Source organism: Ochotona princeps, chromosome 6 (assembly GCF_030435755.1).
Source record: "Ochotona princeps isolate mOchPri1 chromosome 6, mOchPri1.hap1, whole genome shotgun sequence".
NCBI lineage: Eukaryota > Metazoa > Chordata > Mammalia > Lagomorpha > Ochotonidae > Ochotona > Ochotona princeps.
In genome coordinates, this window is record NC_080837.1 from 23,564,763 (window position 1) to 23,581,422 (window position 16,660).

A 16,660-nucleotide genomic window follows, 5' to 3' on the forward strand; every position below is an offset into this window, starting at 1 on the left:
TCTTTCCTTTTCTTTCCTTTTTTCTTTCTTTCTTTCTTCCCTTTCTTCCTTTCTCTCTCTCTCTCTCTTTTTTTCTTTTTATTGGAAAGTCAGATTTACCAGCAGGAGAAACAAAAACATCTTGCATCTGCCACTCCACTCCCCAAGTGACCACAACAGCCACAGCTGAGCTGATCCAAAGCCAGGAGCTTCTTCCAGGTGTCCCATGTGGATGCAGGGTCCCAAGGCTTTGGATCATTCTTCATTGCTTTCCCAGGCCACAAGCAGGCTGCTGGATGGGAAGTGGAGCAACCAGGATATGAACCAGCACCCATATGGAATCCTGCTGCATGCAAGGCAAGGACTTTAGCCAGGCCCCTTTGTCCATTTCTTAATTGGATTGATCGGGTTGCTGATATATTCTGTATATGTTAGAGAAGTAGCTGGAAGATATTTTCTCATTCTTTTTGCTTAGTGACAAATAGAGTGCTTTTACCATTAGAGTTGCCACCAGTGTGTATCAGTGAAGGAAGCATCTTATTTGATTCCACTGTCACTCCTGGTTTAAACCCAGCACACCTCCTTCTCACTTTACAGGGACTCCTGTGTCTGTGACCACACACACATTGTTACTGCTTGCTGGCTTTTCTGTTCCTCCTTTCTCTTCAGTTTTCCTTTCACCTTCTCCTTTCATCTGTTCTTTGGTGACCACTCTATCACGTTTTTAGATGCTGTCGAATTAACTTGCAGAGAACTTCCAGAATGAAATGGTACGGGCTTGGTCCCATTTTGGATTTCTGCCTGAATTAGTGTCTGCTTCAGTTCTTCACTTTGATGAGTTCCTCACTATCAACTCAAAGCTGGTCTGATCTGCACCTGCACCCTTCTGCCCCAGTCTCTTTGGAACTGCCTCTTTTGTTGCCATCAGGACAAGGAATGGCAGGAGCCCATGAAGCAGTGGACAGGGGCTCTGTGGCCTCAGCAGGGAGCAGGCTAGGACGGCCTCTCAGTACTTTCCCATTCTCTCACGTGACTTTCACTATTGATCGTTCCCTTTGCTAGGAAGAGTATTCTGAGTTCACTGTCATGCATTTGTCTAAGTTTTGCTTTAGCTTTTGAGATCTTCACCTATACCAATGTCTTTTAATATTTTCCCTACATTTTCTTCTGGCAGTTTCATAGTTTACTTTCCTAGATGATTTCTTTCCTCAACGTTTTATGATGCTCATTGTAGAGATCTCACTTTTTGGTTAAATTTATTTTTAAATGTTTGGGGTTTTTGTGGTCATTGTAAATGAGATTTCTTTCTTTTTTGGCAAATTCATTATTGCCATATATTTAAAAAAATTTTTTTGTATGTTGGTTTTTTAACCTGCAAACTTACTAAATTGGTTTAGCAGTTGAAATAGCTTTTTGGTGGAATGTTTAGGTTGTTCCATGTACAAATCTTGCCAATTGCAAACATGGATATTTTGAATTTTTTTCTAATTTTAATTCCGTTTCTCCCTAATTGATCTAGCTAATACTTCTAATACTATATTGAATGAGAGTGGTTAAAGTGGCCATCTTTGTCTTACTTCTGATCTCAGGGGGAATAGTCTTTTTCTCATGTTGTATAAAATTGCCTTTTTGTGACATATAATTTTATGTTTTTATATTTTAGATATAAATTTTATAATGTTGAGGTATGTCCCTTCTGTACCTAATTTGTAGGAAGTTCTATAATGAAAGGGTGCTAGATTTGGGGAAATGTTTTCTCCACATCAATTGAGATGATCATATTGCTTTGTTCTGCCTCCTCTTGATGTGACTTGTGATGTTCATTGATTTGTGAATATTGAAAGACCCTGGTGTATCTGGGATATTTCTGATTTGATTGTAATCTATTATCTTTCTGATATAACATTGGATTCTGCTTGATAGTATTTAGTTTTTGAATCTATCTATTTCAAAGATACTGATCTGTTTTCTTTATGATGTCTTTGTTCTATTTTGGTTACTAGTGATGCTGATCTCATTCACAGAGTTCCATGCTGTTCAATATTTTGTAGGAAAAGTTTTGTAGGATTCAGTAGGGAAATCATCCAATCCTGGACTTTCTTGGATGGGGGACTTTTAATTATTGCTTCAATCTTGTTGCTTGTTATGGGTCTATTTAGATTTTCTGTATCTTCCAGATTCAATATTGGTAGGTTGTATGTATCTCAGAATTTATTCAGGGTTTTCCAATTAGTTCAATCAAGCGTCTTATGATTCTTTGTGTTTCAGTACTATCATTGAATATCTTCTTTTTCATCTCCAATTCTGAGTTTCCCCTTTTTTCTTTGTTAGTCTGACTTTGTTCGTCTATTTTAGCCTCTTAGAAAAGAGCTTTTCCTCTTGCTGATCTTCTGTATTTTTTTTCAACTTTATTTCTACTTTGTTCATTATTTCTATCCTCGTGCTAATTTGAGCATCCCGTGTAGGCACCTCTTCGTGATCCAGCTCCCTGCTTATGGGCTAGAGAGACAGTGGAGGACGGTTTAAGTCCTTGGGCCGCTGCACCCAGATGGGAGACCCAGAGCAAGCTCATGGCTTGGGATCAGCTCAGTTCAGGCCAGCTGAGGGGAATGAACCAGTGGATGGAAGGTCTCTCTTTTTTGTCTCTGCATCTCTCTAAATTAATTTTTTTTAACATATATTTTTATTGCATTTCCTTTTTTAAAAAACTAATTACATTGCATTATGTGATACATTTTTTTATGCACTGGGATTCCCCCCGCCCCTCCTAATTTTTCGATTTTTAAATAAAATAAATCTTAAAAGGATTTTTTTTCCCTAAAGTTTATCTGAGGACAATAAATTCTATGAGATTATCTAACAGGTAGTTTATTTTTCCTTCACTTTTTTTCTTAAGACTTTTATTGAAAAGGCAAATTTACAGAGAGGAGAGACAGAAAAATTATCTATCCACTGATTCACCCCCTAAGTGGCCACAGCAGCTGGAGCTGAGCTGAGCAAATTCAGGAGTCCCTTTTGGGCCTCTTGCTTGTGGGTGCAGGATCCCAAGGCTTGGGCCATCCTGTGCTGCCCTGTCAGACCACAAGCAGGGAGCTGGGTGGGAAGTGGATCAGCCAGAACATAAACCGGTGCCTAGATGGGATCCTTGCACTTAAAGGGAGAGGATCAGCCAATCGAGCCATTGTGCTGGGCCCCTTCACTTTTATTTATTTTTAAAGATTTCTTTATTTTTATTACAAAGTCAGATATACAGAGAGGAGAGAGAGAGAGGAAGACCTTCCGTCTGAAGATTCACTCCCCAAGTGACCGCAATGGCCAGTATGCACCGATCCGAAGCCAATCCGATGCCAGGAACCTCTTCCGGGTCTCCCACGTGGGTGCAGGATCCCAAAGCCGTCCTCGACTGCTTTCCCAGGTCACAAGTAGGGAGCTGGATGGGAAGTGGAGCTGCCGGGATTAGAACCGGCGCCCATATGGGATCCCAGGGCGTTCAAGGCGAGGACTTTAACTGCTAGGCCACGCCGCCGGGCCCCCCTTCACTTTTAAAGTATAATCACTGGATATAATATTCTTGGTTGTACGTTTTTTTTTCCTTTAAATCCTTGAATATTTCACTGCATTTTCTTCTGGCTTATGTGGTTTCTACTGAGAAGTCTGCTGTTAGTTTAACTGACACTTTTACTCTTTTCGTTTTTTTTTTTTTTTTTTTTTTTTTTTTTTTTTTTTTTTTAGAATTCTCTACTTATACTTAACTTCTGATCATTTGATTACAATATGCTTTATAGATGGTGTTCTTCGGCTCAGTTTGCCTGGAATCCTTTGAGTTTCCTGTATCTGTATTTCAATATCTCTTTAGAGACTTGGGAAAACTTCAACTATTATTAGGTTCTCAAACACTTTAAAAATTTTTATTTTTTGATGTTTTTTACATATTTGGGAAAGTGTTTTTGTGATGGAATGCAGGATATCATTGGCTGGTTCCTTTGTGTTTGGTTCTAGGTTAGCCTAGAAGAGTAAGCTCTGAGATTTCTTTAATTTGAATCAGTGTCACAGGTATGGATCTGCAATAGTGCGTGCAGGTAGAAGTCCAACTCTGAATTATATGCGGACTTTCTAGAGTGTGTATCTTCAATCCCAAGAGCAGGATGTCAGTAATATTGAAGTTTTAATTACCAGAGCCTCGTTCTTGGTACCTGGAATAGGCGGCTCTCACCTTAGCATAGGATATATGGAAGGAACTTTCCCAGGTCTTCCTGGGGGAGTATGGTGATAACTGGGACTTACAGCACCAAAACCCTACCCCAGAATTAGAGGTTGTGAGGGGGAGATTCTGCCAAAGTCCTACAGAGTGACTGTAAGATACATTGGAGATTATATACTAGTAAGTATGTGTCCAAAGAGTTGGAATTCGGGCAGGTTTTTTCCCAGGCCACTCAAGGAAGATTGAAGTGTGTCAGAGGGAATTTTTACAAATCGTCCCATTCCTGATGCTGCAGGACTCAGTGAGTCACTACCCAGGTCTCTAAAGTTGGGGGCCTGTTGATTGGCAACAGTCAACTGCCTAAAGCAGATAGAGCTTACCAGATGCTTCATGTGAGATTTCAGAGACTGTATACCAACTTCAACACTCCCAGCTCTGGAAAACACAGCTGGAACTGCCCACATTCTCACACAGCATGCCAGAGTGAAGCTGGGGCTTGTGCTGTGCGTTCTTAACACTGTGGTCTGGGAGGTGGAGCAGGAACTGCTTCAGGTCTGGCCCACTTGGATTTTTATTGACTGCTTCTGGCTTTAACCCCAAGAAACTGAGTAGCAGCTCCCCGGATCACATAGACTGAGAGAGCACACTTCTAGGGTTTTGGCCTCAAAAATCGCACAGTCTCAGGGTTTGGGGTGGGGTCTGCTTCCACCCTGTAAATTGCCCTGACTCTGTTTCTGATGGCTTCTGGTAGCACTGGGACTGCTGGCTGTCTCTTAAGTCAAAACAGAGTTCTATGGTGGCTCTATGACAATAAGCTGAGCCTAAAACAAGGAAGGAAGCCAGGAGGTACTGACACTTCTTTTGGGGGAGTAAAATAGTCTCTCGGATTGTCAGCTCCTTGACTTGAAGTCTATGTGGAGTGTAGACTTGTATGGCAGTTATGGCTGACAGCACTCACCTTGTCCCAGCAAGGTGGTGGTCCCAGCCTGTGAGAGCTTTGGCACCTGTCAGCGGTGACCTGGGGCCTCTCTTTCACAGCTTTACAGAGCCTCTGCTGTGCCTGAAGATAGCTTTCAATCAATCCCAGGAACATGCTCCATCCTGGGTTGTACAGGTATTTTTCTCTCCCAGAGATGAAAGTGGCCTCTCACTATTTAGACATTTTTGAATATATCTATTTTGTCTAAAATGAATATAGCTATTCCTGTTCATGTTTTGCTTTCTGTTAACATGGAATAACTTTCCATCCTTTCATATCCAACTGGATATGTTTTTGCTGGTGAGGCAAATTTCTCAGAAGCAGCTTATTATTGGGTGTGGCTCTTTAATCCATGTAGCCAATCTTTCATCCACTTGTATTGAAAGATACTATTGATAAGAATTATTCTGGACAAACCATGAATCTTGCTGTTTTTGTTATCCATTATTCCTTTTCCCCTCTGTGGTCCATCCTTCCTTGTGGTTTGCTTTCCTGAGCTGATAAGGCTTAAATATATTTTAATTCCCTTCTATTTGCTTGCTTGCTTATTCTCTCTTCCGGTAGCTTTTACACTTGCACGTGTTTTGATGACACATAATCATCTTTGCTTTTCTTCTGGATGTGGGACTGTCTTGAGCATAGTTTTTATTTTAATCTGATGATGAGGAATTCTCCCAGGTTTGGGCTTTATTAGAGAGTCTTTGTTTCTCTTTCATTTATGAAAGACAGCTTTGCTGGGTTAATATTTTTGGTTGGTACGGTTTTTTTGTTTCCGTTTGAAATTTAGACTATCATCCTATTTCCTCCTGTTGTGCTTCTGTGCCAAGGCATCTGCCCTGAATCCAGAGGAGGGCTCCCTGAGGTGACTCTTGGTAATTTTCTCTCCTAGTGTTGTATTTCAGACAGTGTGATCAGAATGATCACAGTAAAGAATGTTTTCCGGTTTGGTCTATTTTGGACTCTATGGGTTGCGTGCATTTGCATTTTCACATCTTTCTCCAAACGAGAGAAGTTTTCAAGCTACCATTTCATTTAATATGTTTTTAATTTTTTTTTAATTTGAATGGCCGACTTAGAGGAGCAACAGAGAGGGAGGATGTACGTCCGCTGGTTCACTCCCCAAGTGGCTGCAACCACCAGAGCTGAGCCAATCTGAAGCCAGGAGCCAGGAGCTTCTTCCCTATCTCCCATGTGGAGGCAGGGTGGAGCAGCCAGGACTCGAAGCAGGACCCATATGGGATGCCGGAGCTGCAGGTGGAGGCTGTGCCATGGTATCAACCCTAGTTAATAAGTTTTCCATGCCTCCCTCTTCCCCCCATTCTCCTTCAAGATTACCCCAAAAATCAAATTTTTGCTTAATGATTTCCTAGAGGCCTTAGAGTCTCTCTCCATTATTTTCACTTTTTTTTTTTTTTTACTGTGACAAGCCAGCAGAGAGAAGGCCATTGCCCCTGATGTATTGGTCTCTGCCTGATGCCAGAACTAATGTAGGGACTTTGTGAACACAGACATAGGGTGCAGTTGCTGGGCTTCACCTGCTGTTGAGTGTCACTGTAGCTGGCGCTGTCCTGAGGTCCAAAACGAAAGCCTGAACTCACTTTCCTGCACTGCTCTCCGGTGGCCTGCTGTCTGCCATGCAGTAGGGAGGGGTGGTGGCAGCAAACATTCGGATGCTGGAATCTAAGTGGTGCGGGGGTTGTGACTGCGTGCATTGACCTGGGAGCGTCGGGGTGTGACCCTTTCCAGCACTAAGCTTCCCCACAGTGAGCCTGGAACTGGGTTTCAAGTCTGAAATCTGGGCTTCAGTCGTCTTTCCCCAAATTGCACTTCCTGTGGCTGTGGGAAGGATGATGTCGCTATAGCTCTTATTCCTGGTGCTTTTCTTTTATTATTGTGTTAAAACCAGGCACTGTGGCCCTCTTAGCTCCATGATGAATGAACATCTGTTCAAACGGTTGTAGCTGGGGGAAGACAGTCACTGGAATGTCTTACTCCACTGCCATGCTCTTCTGCCTTATCAGTAACAAAAGTTAAGTCAGGTGCTTGTGGACATTTGGTCGATTCCTACCGTGGGTGAGGTTCTCAGCTATGACAGTATTATGGTCTCTTTCCCCTTAGATCTAATAATTTTCGCTTTATACAATGGATAGTTCAATACTGGATACATACAAGGATACATAAAATGTTCTTGGAAAATTTGTTAATGACAAGATAAATGTAGGAGCCAGCATTGTAGAATACTGAGTCAAGTGGCTACCTGAAATGCCAGCATCCCAGGAGGGTGCACATTTGAGTCCTGGCTGCTCTTCTTCAAATCCAGCTCCCTGCCATTAGCCTGAGAAAATAGCAGGTTCAAGTCTTTGGATCCATGCCACCCATGTGGGATAACCAGATAAAGCTCCTGATAGGAGCAGGTATCTAGAAAGTGTACCAATAGATCTTTCTTTCTGTCTCTCCTCCTTTTTCAGTAATTCTGACTTTCATATAAAAAGGAAAGGAAAGAAAAGTCTATTTTAGTGCAAAAATAATTTTGAAACAGAGGCCCAGTGCGGTAGCCTAGTGGCTAAAGTCCTTGCCTTGCATGTGTCGGGATCCCATATGGACACTGGTTCTAATCCTGGCAGCTCCACTTCCCATCCAGCTCCCTGATTGTGGCCTGGGAAAGCAGTCGAGGACAGCCCCATGCCTTGGGACCCTGCACCCATGTGGAATACCCAGAAGAGGCTCCAGGCTTCAGATTGGCTAAGCTGCAGCCATTGCGGCCTCATGGGGAGTGAATCAGTGGATGAAAGATCTTCCTTTCTGTCTCTCTTCTGTATATCTGTGTTTCCAGTAAAAAATAAACCCTTTAAAAATCTTTTAAATACACACATACTTTTTGGTTTTGAGATTTGTTTCATTTTTAAAATTTTTATAGAAAAAGTAAGAGCCAGAGAGAGTTGGGGAGAGATCTTCCATCTGCTGGTTCACTCCCCAAAAGGCTGCAGTGACCAGAGCTGAGCTGATCTGTAGATGGGAACCAGGAGCTGCTTCTGGGTCTCCCACACAGGTGCAGGGTCCCAAGGCTTTGGGCCATCTCCACCGTTTTTCCCAGACCAGAAGCAGAGAGCTGAGTTGGAAGTGGAGCAGCTGGGATATGACCTGACATCCATAAGGGATGTGGTGCTTGCAAGTGGAGGATTAACTTGCTATGCCACCACATCAACTCACACAGTTTTTTCATAATATACACTTTTTAAAAATGAGTTTTCGAAGCCTCCAAAAGGAATGGATTTAAAATATTTTGGCACAAAATAGTTTTAATTACATCCACATTTTAAGTACCTTCACTGTTTCTTTAAGGTTTACTTACTTTCATCTACTTGAACATAATCTCCCATCCACTAGTTCTCTCCCCAAATGCCTACAGCAACCAGAACTTGCCTTAGAACTCCTTCTGGGTCTTCTGTGTTGGTGGCAGGGCCCAAGTACTTAGGCCACCATCTGTTGCCTTTCCAGGCACAAGAGCAGGAAGCTGGATCTGAAGCAGAAGAGCCAGAAGTCAACCTGCCGTACCAGTAGGAGAAGCATGCTTCCCAAGTGGCAACTTAACTTGCTGGGCTATAATGTCCACCCCCTTCACGTTTGTTTATACTTATTATTTTCGCTTGTTCAGTTGGCCACTTTACTACTGTATGATGGTCATTATCTTTATGGGGGTCTTGCTTCTTTCTTCTGCAGACTGCTATCCAATTGTTCTGACAGCAGTGATGAAGCCAACCTTTTTCTTTGGGTTATTTCCAGTTCTCTTGTCAAAAGATTAGCCGGCAGTATGTGTGTGGGCTCACTTCTGGCATTTCTATTCTGTTCCATTGATCTCCTGTTTTTGTATCAGTAGCAGATTGTTTGGATTGCCACTGCCCTGTAGTATGTCTTGAGATCTGGAATTGATTCCTCCCGCTTTATTTTTAAAGTATATACTTTTAAAGATTTATTGGTGGTGCTCATACCATGATGTGATAGGCTAGGCCTCCACCTGTGGCACCAGCATCCTATATAGGTGCCATATTATGTCCCAGAGGCTCTACTTCCTTTCCAGCTCCCTGCTTGTGGCCTGGGAAAGCAGTAGAGGACACCTTAAATCCTTGGGACCCTGAACCTGCTGGGAGACCGGGAAGAAGTTCCTGGCTCCTGGCTTCAGATCACTACGGTTGCTACCATTGCAGCTGTTTTGGGTATTAAACCTGCAGATGGAAGTTTTCTCTTTCTCTCTGCCCGTCTGTCCTCTTTGCTAGGATTCTGCCTTTCAAACAAAAATAAATCATTTAAAAAATATGCGTTTGTGTAAAGTCAGAGTTACAGATACAGGAGGACAGAAAACTCCTCCATCTACTGATTCACTCTTCAGATGACCACAAAGGTCATCTGGGCTGGGCCAGGCCAAAGCCAGGAGCAAGAAGCTTCTTCCAGTCTTCCACACGGGTACAGAGACCCAAGCACTTGGAATATTCCCCACTTCTTTTTCCAGGCACATTGTAGGGAGCTGCATCAGGAACGAAGCAGTCAGGCATGAACCAGCAGCCCACATGGGATGCAGGCATTATGATCAGCAGCTTTACGTGCTATGCCACAACGGTGCCCCCCCAATATAATTATACAGACTGTGAAGTAAGAAGATGCTTAGACACAAAACTTATACAGAAATGGAATTTGGCATAGAGCTTAAGAAACTGCTTGGAATGCCACATTCCATATCGAAGTGCCTAGATTGAAATGCCAGCTCTGCTTCCAATTCTTTCTGTTACCTGTGCCTGCTGGGAGGTGGCAGGTTGCGGCTCAGGCAGTTGATCCCTGCACATGGGAGACCTGGGTCGAGTGCTCAGCTTTGCACTGCCCCTACCGCACAGCTTCTGTGGGTATTTGGGAACGGAACAAGTGAACACTGTGTCTCTCTCCCTCTTCCTCTCATGTTTCAAATAAATTTTTAGAACTACTGATAGTGGTGGCCAAGTCCTTAGGACTCAAACCACATTGACCTTTCAATATGTGCACTGCGACCTCCAGATGCTGGCTGTTACCATATCCCAGTGCTTCAACCTGCATGCCTCTGCCGGGGCAGGGATGAACCAATCCTGGGTATCTAGGACACTACTGTCCTTTGCCCCAAAGTAGCCTGTGCCTTGACTTTGGAATCCAGCCCCATTGAAGCATACTGAGAAAAAGGGGAAAAACTTGCTGCCAAGGATGTTAGTAGAGTTACTCATTTCCCCTGAGTCCATGCTTCAGCAAGTGCAGCTGGTTTAGGAAGTGAGCTACTGGGGCCAGAGGTTTGCTTTATAACCTAGGCCAGAAGCTGGTGGGCAGGAAAGGTGCAGGTGAATTGATCAGCTAGTTGTGTTTTCTAGCTTTTTTGTTATTCAAACACCAGGTGTCTGCCCCAGCATATGCGAACAGGGACGTGGAGGAGACATGACCCCAGAGAGAGCTTGGATGCCAATTGGACAGATTCCTTGGCTGGCTCTGCAGGGAGCCCAGTGCCAGGCAGGGAGAGATGAAAGGCAAAGCGGCCAGCGATAGAGGGAGAAGAAACCCAGGCAGCAGGCTGACTGACCGCTTCTTCCAAAAGATAACCCTAGCCTGTCTGCATCTCCAAGTCCTTTGCTTGAAAACAAGCCTGAACTGAGGGGCCAGGGGGCCAGGAGGCACTGGCAGGCAGTGAGGCAGGCTGGCTGGTACAGCTGGCAGCAGTGACATGCAGGAAGGAGAGGCAGAGCATTTGTCTTCCCTATGCCAAGGCCACAGACTCCAAGTACAGTCTTGCAATGCAGAGGCCCTGGGGCTGAGACTGTGGAAGCTATCCCAGCCCGTGGCCCACAAGTCAGGCAATCTTGGGCAAGTTATCATCTGCCAGAGGGGTGACACTATCCTTGGTAAAAAAAAAATCAAGGAGAGAGAGAGAGAGACATCCCATTTGTCAAGATGAGCTGCCCCGGTGGCAGGGAGCATCAAGGACAACAGGGGAGAGCTCAAAAGATTCCAAACAGAAAAATGGCACCAAAGGTAACGATACCGGACAATCTGCGACCTGCCACATTCCGGAGGCCTGTGGCTTTCGGAGGGTGCTCAGATTCCCACCCACCTCTGACTTCAGGGTTTGTAGTACAGATGGGGCAGGCTGCTGAGTGACCCAGGCCCCAGGTGGAAGGGAGCCCTCAGGAACCTCTAACACAGGGTTCCCATGGAAGCCCTGTGTTGTCCTCTGAGGCACGTGAAGTTAAGGAGAGGCCTAATCCAAACTCCAGCCCCCCAATATCCTTCATCCTGCCATGTGCCCTTGGCAAGGTGACTAACATCCCTCTGCCTGGGGCCATGGAGCTTGTCCCATTAGACCATGCCAGGGGAGTGATCAGGGTCAAGTGAGCCAGCACAGGTGAGACATTCAGGTGACAGCTGGCCCATGGTTCGTGCCCACACGTGCTGGCTTCTGAGTGGCCTTGGGAAAAGCCAGGGGCACGGACTGAAGAGAGGGCTGGAAACGCACAGGGAAAAAAACATACCAGTTGGATGTGGCACAAATACGAGGGGACTTCAAAAATTCATGGAAAAGTAGAAATAAGATGTTCTTATGTTAGTGTGAAAAGATTTTGAAATCCATGCCTACTGCATACTATTTTCCATGAATGTTTTGAATATTTTTTCACAGCTGAATAACTTCATGTCTATTTTCCATGTGACTTCACACCCAGCTCTTCTAGAACTATCCTGTAATCTCCCAAGGTCCTAGGCAGTGGCTCACAGCACGTGCAGCTGCAGCACCCCACGCTAGCAGGGTCCCTGTGATGGCTCCTTGCTGCATTTGTGAACAAATACAAAGGCAAAATGCACGACTTTCCCACGATTCAGGGTCCTTCCCTGGCAAAAGGGCTGAAATTTCTGCTTTTCTCCTAAGACCATGCTGACTCATTAAAGCCCTGGAATCATGCTCCTTGTTCTCAGAGCTGTTGTGAATATTATTGTGAGACCCAGTAAGATTCTATAAAATTGGAGACTTCCTGAATGTACAGGTGGCCACATTCCCTCACCTTAATAAATCCAGCAGGGGGCGCACGCTCCCATCTTTTCTGTTGATGAAGACAGCTTGGGACTCAAGCGCCTATGAAAGTCCAGGAGGATTCCAGGAGTGTGTGTTTGGGCCATTGTGACAGAGTTGGACTCATTTCTCAGCAAAACCAGGAGTTTCTGGATGAGGGGCTGTGAGACCTTGCTGTCAAAAGTTTTTTCCTATCATTTGAAAATTTAGAACAGAAAATACGCTTGACTAGAGACTTCCATGAAGATAGGCTCTTATGGCTATAGGATATAAGATATGGCTCTTACAGGCTCCCAGGTTCAGGGAGGAATGTGGGGGAAGGCACTGCAGGCCAAGGGGATTCCAGCCCTTGTCTCTGGTCTTCCTGTACACATTCCTCTTGGCTCTGGCCCTCCTGGATACATTCCTCGGGTGTCAGAAGGAAAAATAACCCCTGAGAATCTGAGGACCCTGGTAGTGGAGTCCAATAGAGGCTGAGACATGATGTCAAAAACAAGCAACCCCAGAAAGATGATTTATTTCAAATTATAAAATTTGGCCTCAAAATACCTTTTACATAGAAACCTAGGTGACGGTACAGGGCTTGGGTCCTTGCCATCCTTGTGGGAGACACAGACTGCGTTCCGTTCTGGGTGCCTCACTTGGGCCTGGCCCAGCCGTGGCTTGTGTGGGAGCACTTAGGGGATAAGTCAGAGGATGAGAGGTCTCGCTCTGCCTTTTTAAATTAAGGCAACCAGAATTCACGCAGGAGCTTTGAGGATTGATGAAACTTGGAAAACCTCCTTTATGTTTGGGATGTTCCCTGCAGTCGGAACCAGTGGAAGCTGCTTGCGTGGGTGCAAGAAGGGGCTGTGAACTTTGACAAGAGGCAGTGCATGGCACAGTTCTGGGCAGAAACCAGCATCAGACTGCAGGGACTCAAATAGGAAAGAGCTGCCCTGGGGGCTGGCAGTGGTACAGGACTCACCTCCACCCGGAGCTGCCTGTGGATGCAGGGAGCAACGGCCCCAGGAGGCCAGGACCACCTTTTGAACTGGAGGGATAAGGAAAGAGGGTCACAAGGTCCACTGGGAATGTGCACTATTGGGGATTCCACCCCCAAATGCTGCCTGAAGCGGAGAGCCAGGGAAAGGCCTCTCCTATGTTCCCAGGGATTGAACCCAGCCAGAAAAGGGCAGAGAAGCCAGAGCCTCCGTAGGTCAGCCACTAGAGGGCAGGGCAGAGAAGCCAGAGCCTCCGTGGGTCAGCCACTAGAGGGCAGGGCAGAGAAGCCAGAGCTTCCGTGGGTCTGCCACTAGAGGGCAGGGCAGAGAACGTCTGTGGTTCTTACAGGTCTCTGACAGCTCGCTTCGCATCTGTAAGAGAGCATGCACACCGTGACTGGAGAACCAACCCAGCTTGGGAAAAAGGACTGTGCAGAGGGGCGGGGGGGTGGGGTGAAGGGGTGGGTCTGTTTGCTCCCCATTACTAACACTGAACACACCTCCCCTCTGGCAATTTTTTAACTAGGCAATTGGATGTCTCAGAGCATCACTACCAGCTGGGGCCACTCACGGCCCCAGCGTCGCTGCCGCTCCCCAACCCCTGCCACTCCCGCTAGCCGTCTCCTGGTCCCAGGGCTGGAAGAGGCTTCACCTTGGCAGTTCCTTGTTTTCCGGAACTTGGTTCCGTACTGAGGAAGTCGAAATAAGAGAGGAGTCAGGATTCCTGTGGGGGTGATATCGTTTATTGACAGGAAATCTCGCTTCATCCAGGAACTCGCTTACACAGAGGTAGCTGCAACGAGTGTGTCTTCCCCACCGACATGCCAGTCTGTGTTGTGGAAGGACACTCTGAAGCAGGAAAGGGCTAATAAGAGATCATGATGATTGTCTCTTCGGCATTGCATTTGGCCACGTGAGTTTTTCCTCACATCATTTTGTTAAGCTAGCTAAAGGGAATATTCACGAGCAGGGTTAGTTCTTATAGCAATAAGCAGGACAAAAAAAATAGATATGTATATAAAATAAACTCAAAGAATCACAACAAGTTAGAGCAGGAAAGGACTTTGGACCCAAATTGTCTTTGTCCATGGCTTTGGGTGCGCCCTGTCAAGGTCATGGGTAAGGGGAGGATGCAAGCTCCTCTCTGCCAATGCCCAGGGCAGTGTGCCTCTGTAGTCCCTGCATGCATGCAGCCCGCTGCCAGCCCTGTGACAGTGGAGGGTGGCATGACCAGGAGAATGCATACCAGTCTGTTCTTAGGGGAGCAAGGCAAGGAAGCGGAAGGGTGACTTCTTTTGTATGGGGTGGTTTTGTAACCTGTAGCCAGGCTCTTGGTTACCAGAAAGGGGAACTCCTAGAATACTGGGGGATGCAGCACTCAGCTTGCATTTCTGGTTAGAAGGGGGCTGGTGCAGCAGGGTAGCAAAGCCTAAGTGGGGAGGCGAGTGTCAGAAAACCCCCAGGAGCACTCCACCACTGGCTTTGGACGTCCCCCAAGACAGAGCGACTGTGGACGGAGATCTGCCTTGAGGTCCATCTGGTGAGCCCCTCTCCCGAGCCCCACTGTCCCGAACAGTGGGTGTTCTATTAACTGTTTCGTCTAGGGTCATGCCTGAGCCAGCATAGCGATCCAGTAAATATTTGCTAAGTGGAGACATGGTTAAAGGCAGTGATTGCTCCATAGCTAACAAGCAAGCAAAGGCAAGGACAGCAATGGGACTCGTACAGAGGAAAGCTTCAGAACCCCGAGGACTGTAGGCTGGGCTCTGGGCCCTGATGTGTCTGGGTGTGTTTAAAGTCTCATGGAGTTCCCTGGGTGTGGACCCCTCTGCACTAGACTGAAACAGCTTGCCACAGCCATCCTACCCCATAGCTACACTGCCGAGCCACCTTGTCCCTACAGGGCTGTCAGAGCACTCGCACAGCAGGTGGTGACACAGATGCTCAGGTGCCAAGGGCCAGAATGCCCAGCTTCCTCCCTGCCTTGCCCTGGTCCTCGTGCCTGGTGCCAGCACACAGGAAGGCAGAGGTGCATAGATGCAACACTTCCTCACTTGCTATTCTTTCCTCACTTTCGTGATTTCAACCTGAGAGTCCTGCTTCACCCCCCTCATGCCTACACATCCCCCAGCTTTCACAAACTTCCGTCTCCCAACTAACCTGTTGGTCTCCCCTCCCTGTGACCTTAGCAAACCTCTCCCACCCAGTCCCTTTATCCACCTGCACTAGAGCAAACGGTAGTTCAGAAATGTCACTGGAATCCTAGGTAAAAAAAAAAAAATAAGCAACCAATTCCATAGCTACAGCTCGACATAAGTGACTTCGTCTCTCTCCCTTAGCCAGTCCACCTGACTTTTTCACTACAGCTCCTTTTGGCCAACTCTGACTCCCACAGTAGTGACTCTGCCTTCCTTCTCCCTCTCACTCCTGCTCCATAGTATGGAAAGTCTAGTAACTTCGTATCTGAAGGGGGGAGGGGATAGTATGGATGTGTGATCTCACCCAACAGCCCTATAAAGGCTCCATAACATTCCAAAATGGAACAGCGACAGCCCATGAGCAGTAGGCTCTGGCTCAAAACGTGTAAACCCACATATCAGTCCTCCAGGCACAGTGGCTATTAATCAGGAGCAGCTTGGACCCTGGAATGTGAGGGGTGATGGCAGTCAGCTGGGCAGAACAGGAGCCTCACTAAAGTGTTCCAAAACACTGGGGCAGGATGCAGCGGAGGGTGAGGGGGCGTGAGTCCATGTCTTTGGTGTCTCAACACATAGGGTCTAAGCTCCCAGAGGTGCTCACCCACAGAGAGAGCCTAGGCAGGAATGCTGTGTGCAGAGGCAGCCACGGGTTCCATTGTAGACTCAATCTCCCATCCTGCTCCTTTCCGGGGCTGCAGCATTCCTGTTGGGAATGGACAGCCTCTTGAGCTCCAGGAGCGGGAATCAGATCTGGCTGACAACAGTGGTGTCCTTGGGGAAGGTGTAGCTCAGGGGTGCCTCGTAGAGGCTGCCTCCGTCGGTACTGAGGTCATCATCATCATCATCATCCATGTCGTCCAGCACTTTACTGGGTAACTTCTTGAGCCTGCCAAAACAGCAAGGGGCTTGTTTTCAGGGTTGGGGCTGGGCTGGGGACTCAGCTCCGATTTGGTGATGGAGGCAGGGGAGGGCACAGAGGCACATGAATTTCACGTGTCTGCAACATGGGAGCCAGCTAGCTCCTTTGGCAGGGAAAGCTGGAGTTGACAGCACTAGGCCTGACCCACCCCTATGGGTTGGTGGAAGGCTGCTGCTGGTCCCATGTTCATCTCAAATGTTAACTGGTGTGAACTGCATACAGCATTGTTGAAGCTACTGTCCTATCTAACTACTGGGATGTGTGGTGGCTTCTTACGTGCGGTTCCCTCATGCTGAGCTTGGGACAAGGCCTGGTGGACAAGAGTCGTCTCC

The 16,660-nt window shown here is 46.5% G+C and overlaps 1 protein-coding gene across 1 annotated transcript in view; it reads right to left on the minus strand.

Annotated features, from left to right (window-relative positions):
- Window positions 1-15,920: 15,920 nt before the first annotated feature.
- The window catches only part of CGNL1 (cingulin like 1), a 155,764-nt gene continuing 155,024 nt past the window's right edge, over window positions 15,921-16,660 (minus strand). The window contains exon 19 of the mRNA XM_058665791.1: window positions 15,921-16,295. Coding sequence (XP_058521774.1) covers window positions 16,154-16,295 — 142 coding nt within the window. The 3' untranslated portion in view covers window positions 15,921-16,153. The remainder of the gene's footprint in view (window positions 16,296-16,660) is intronic.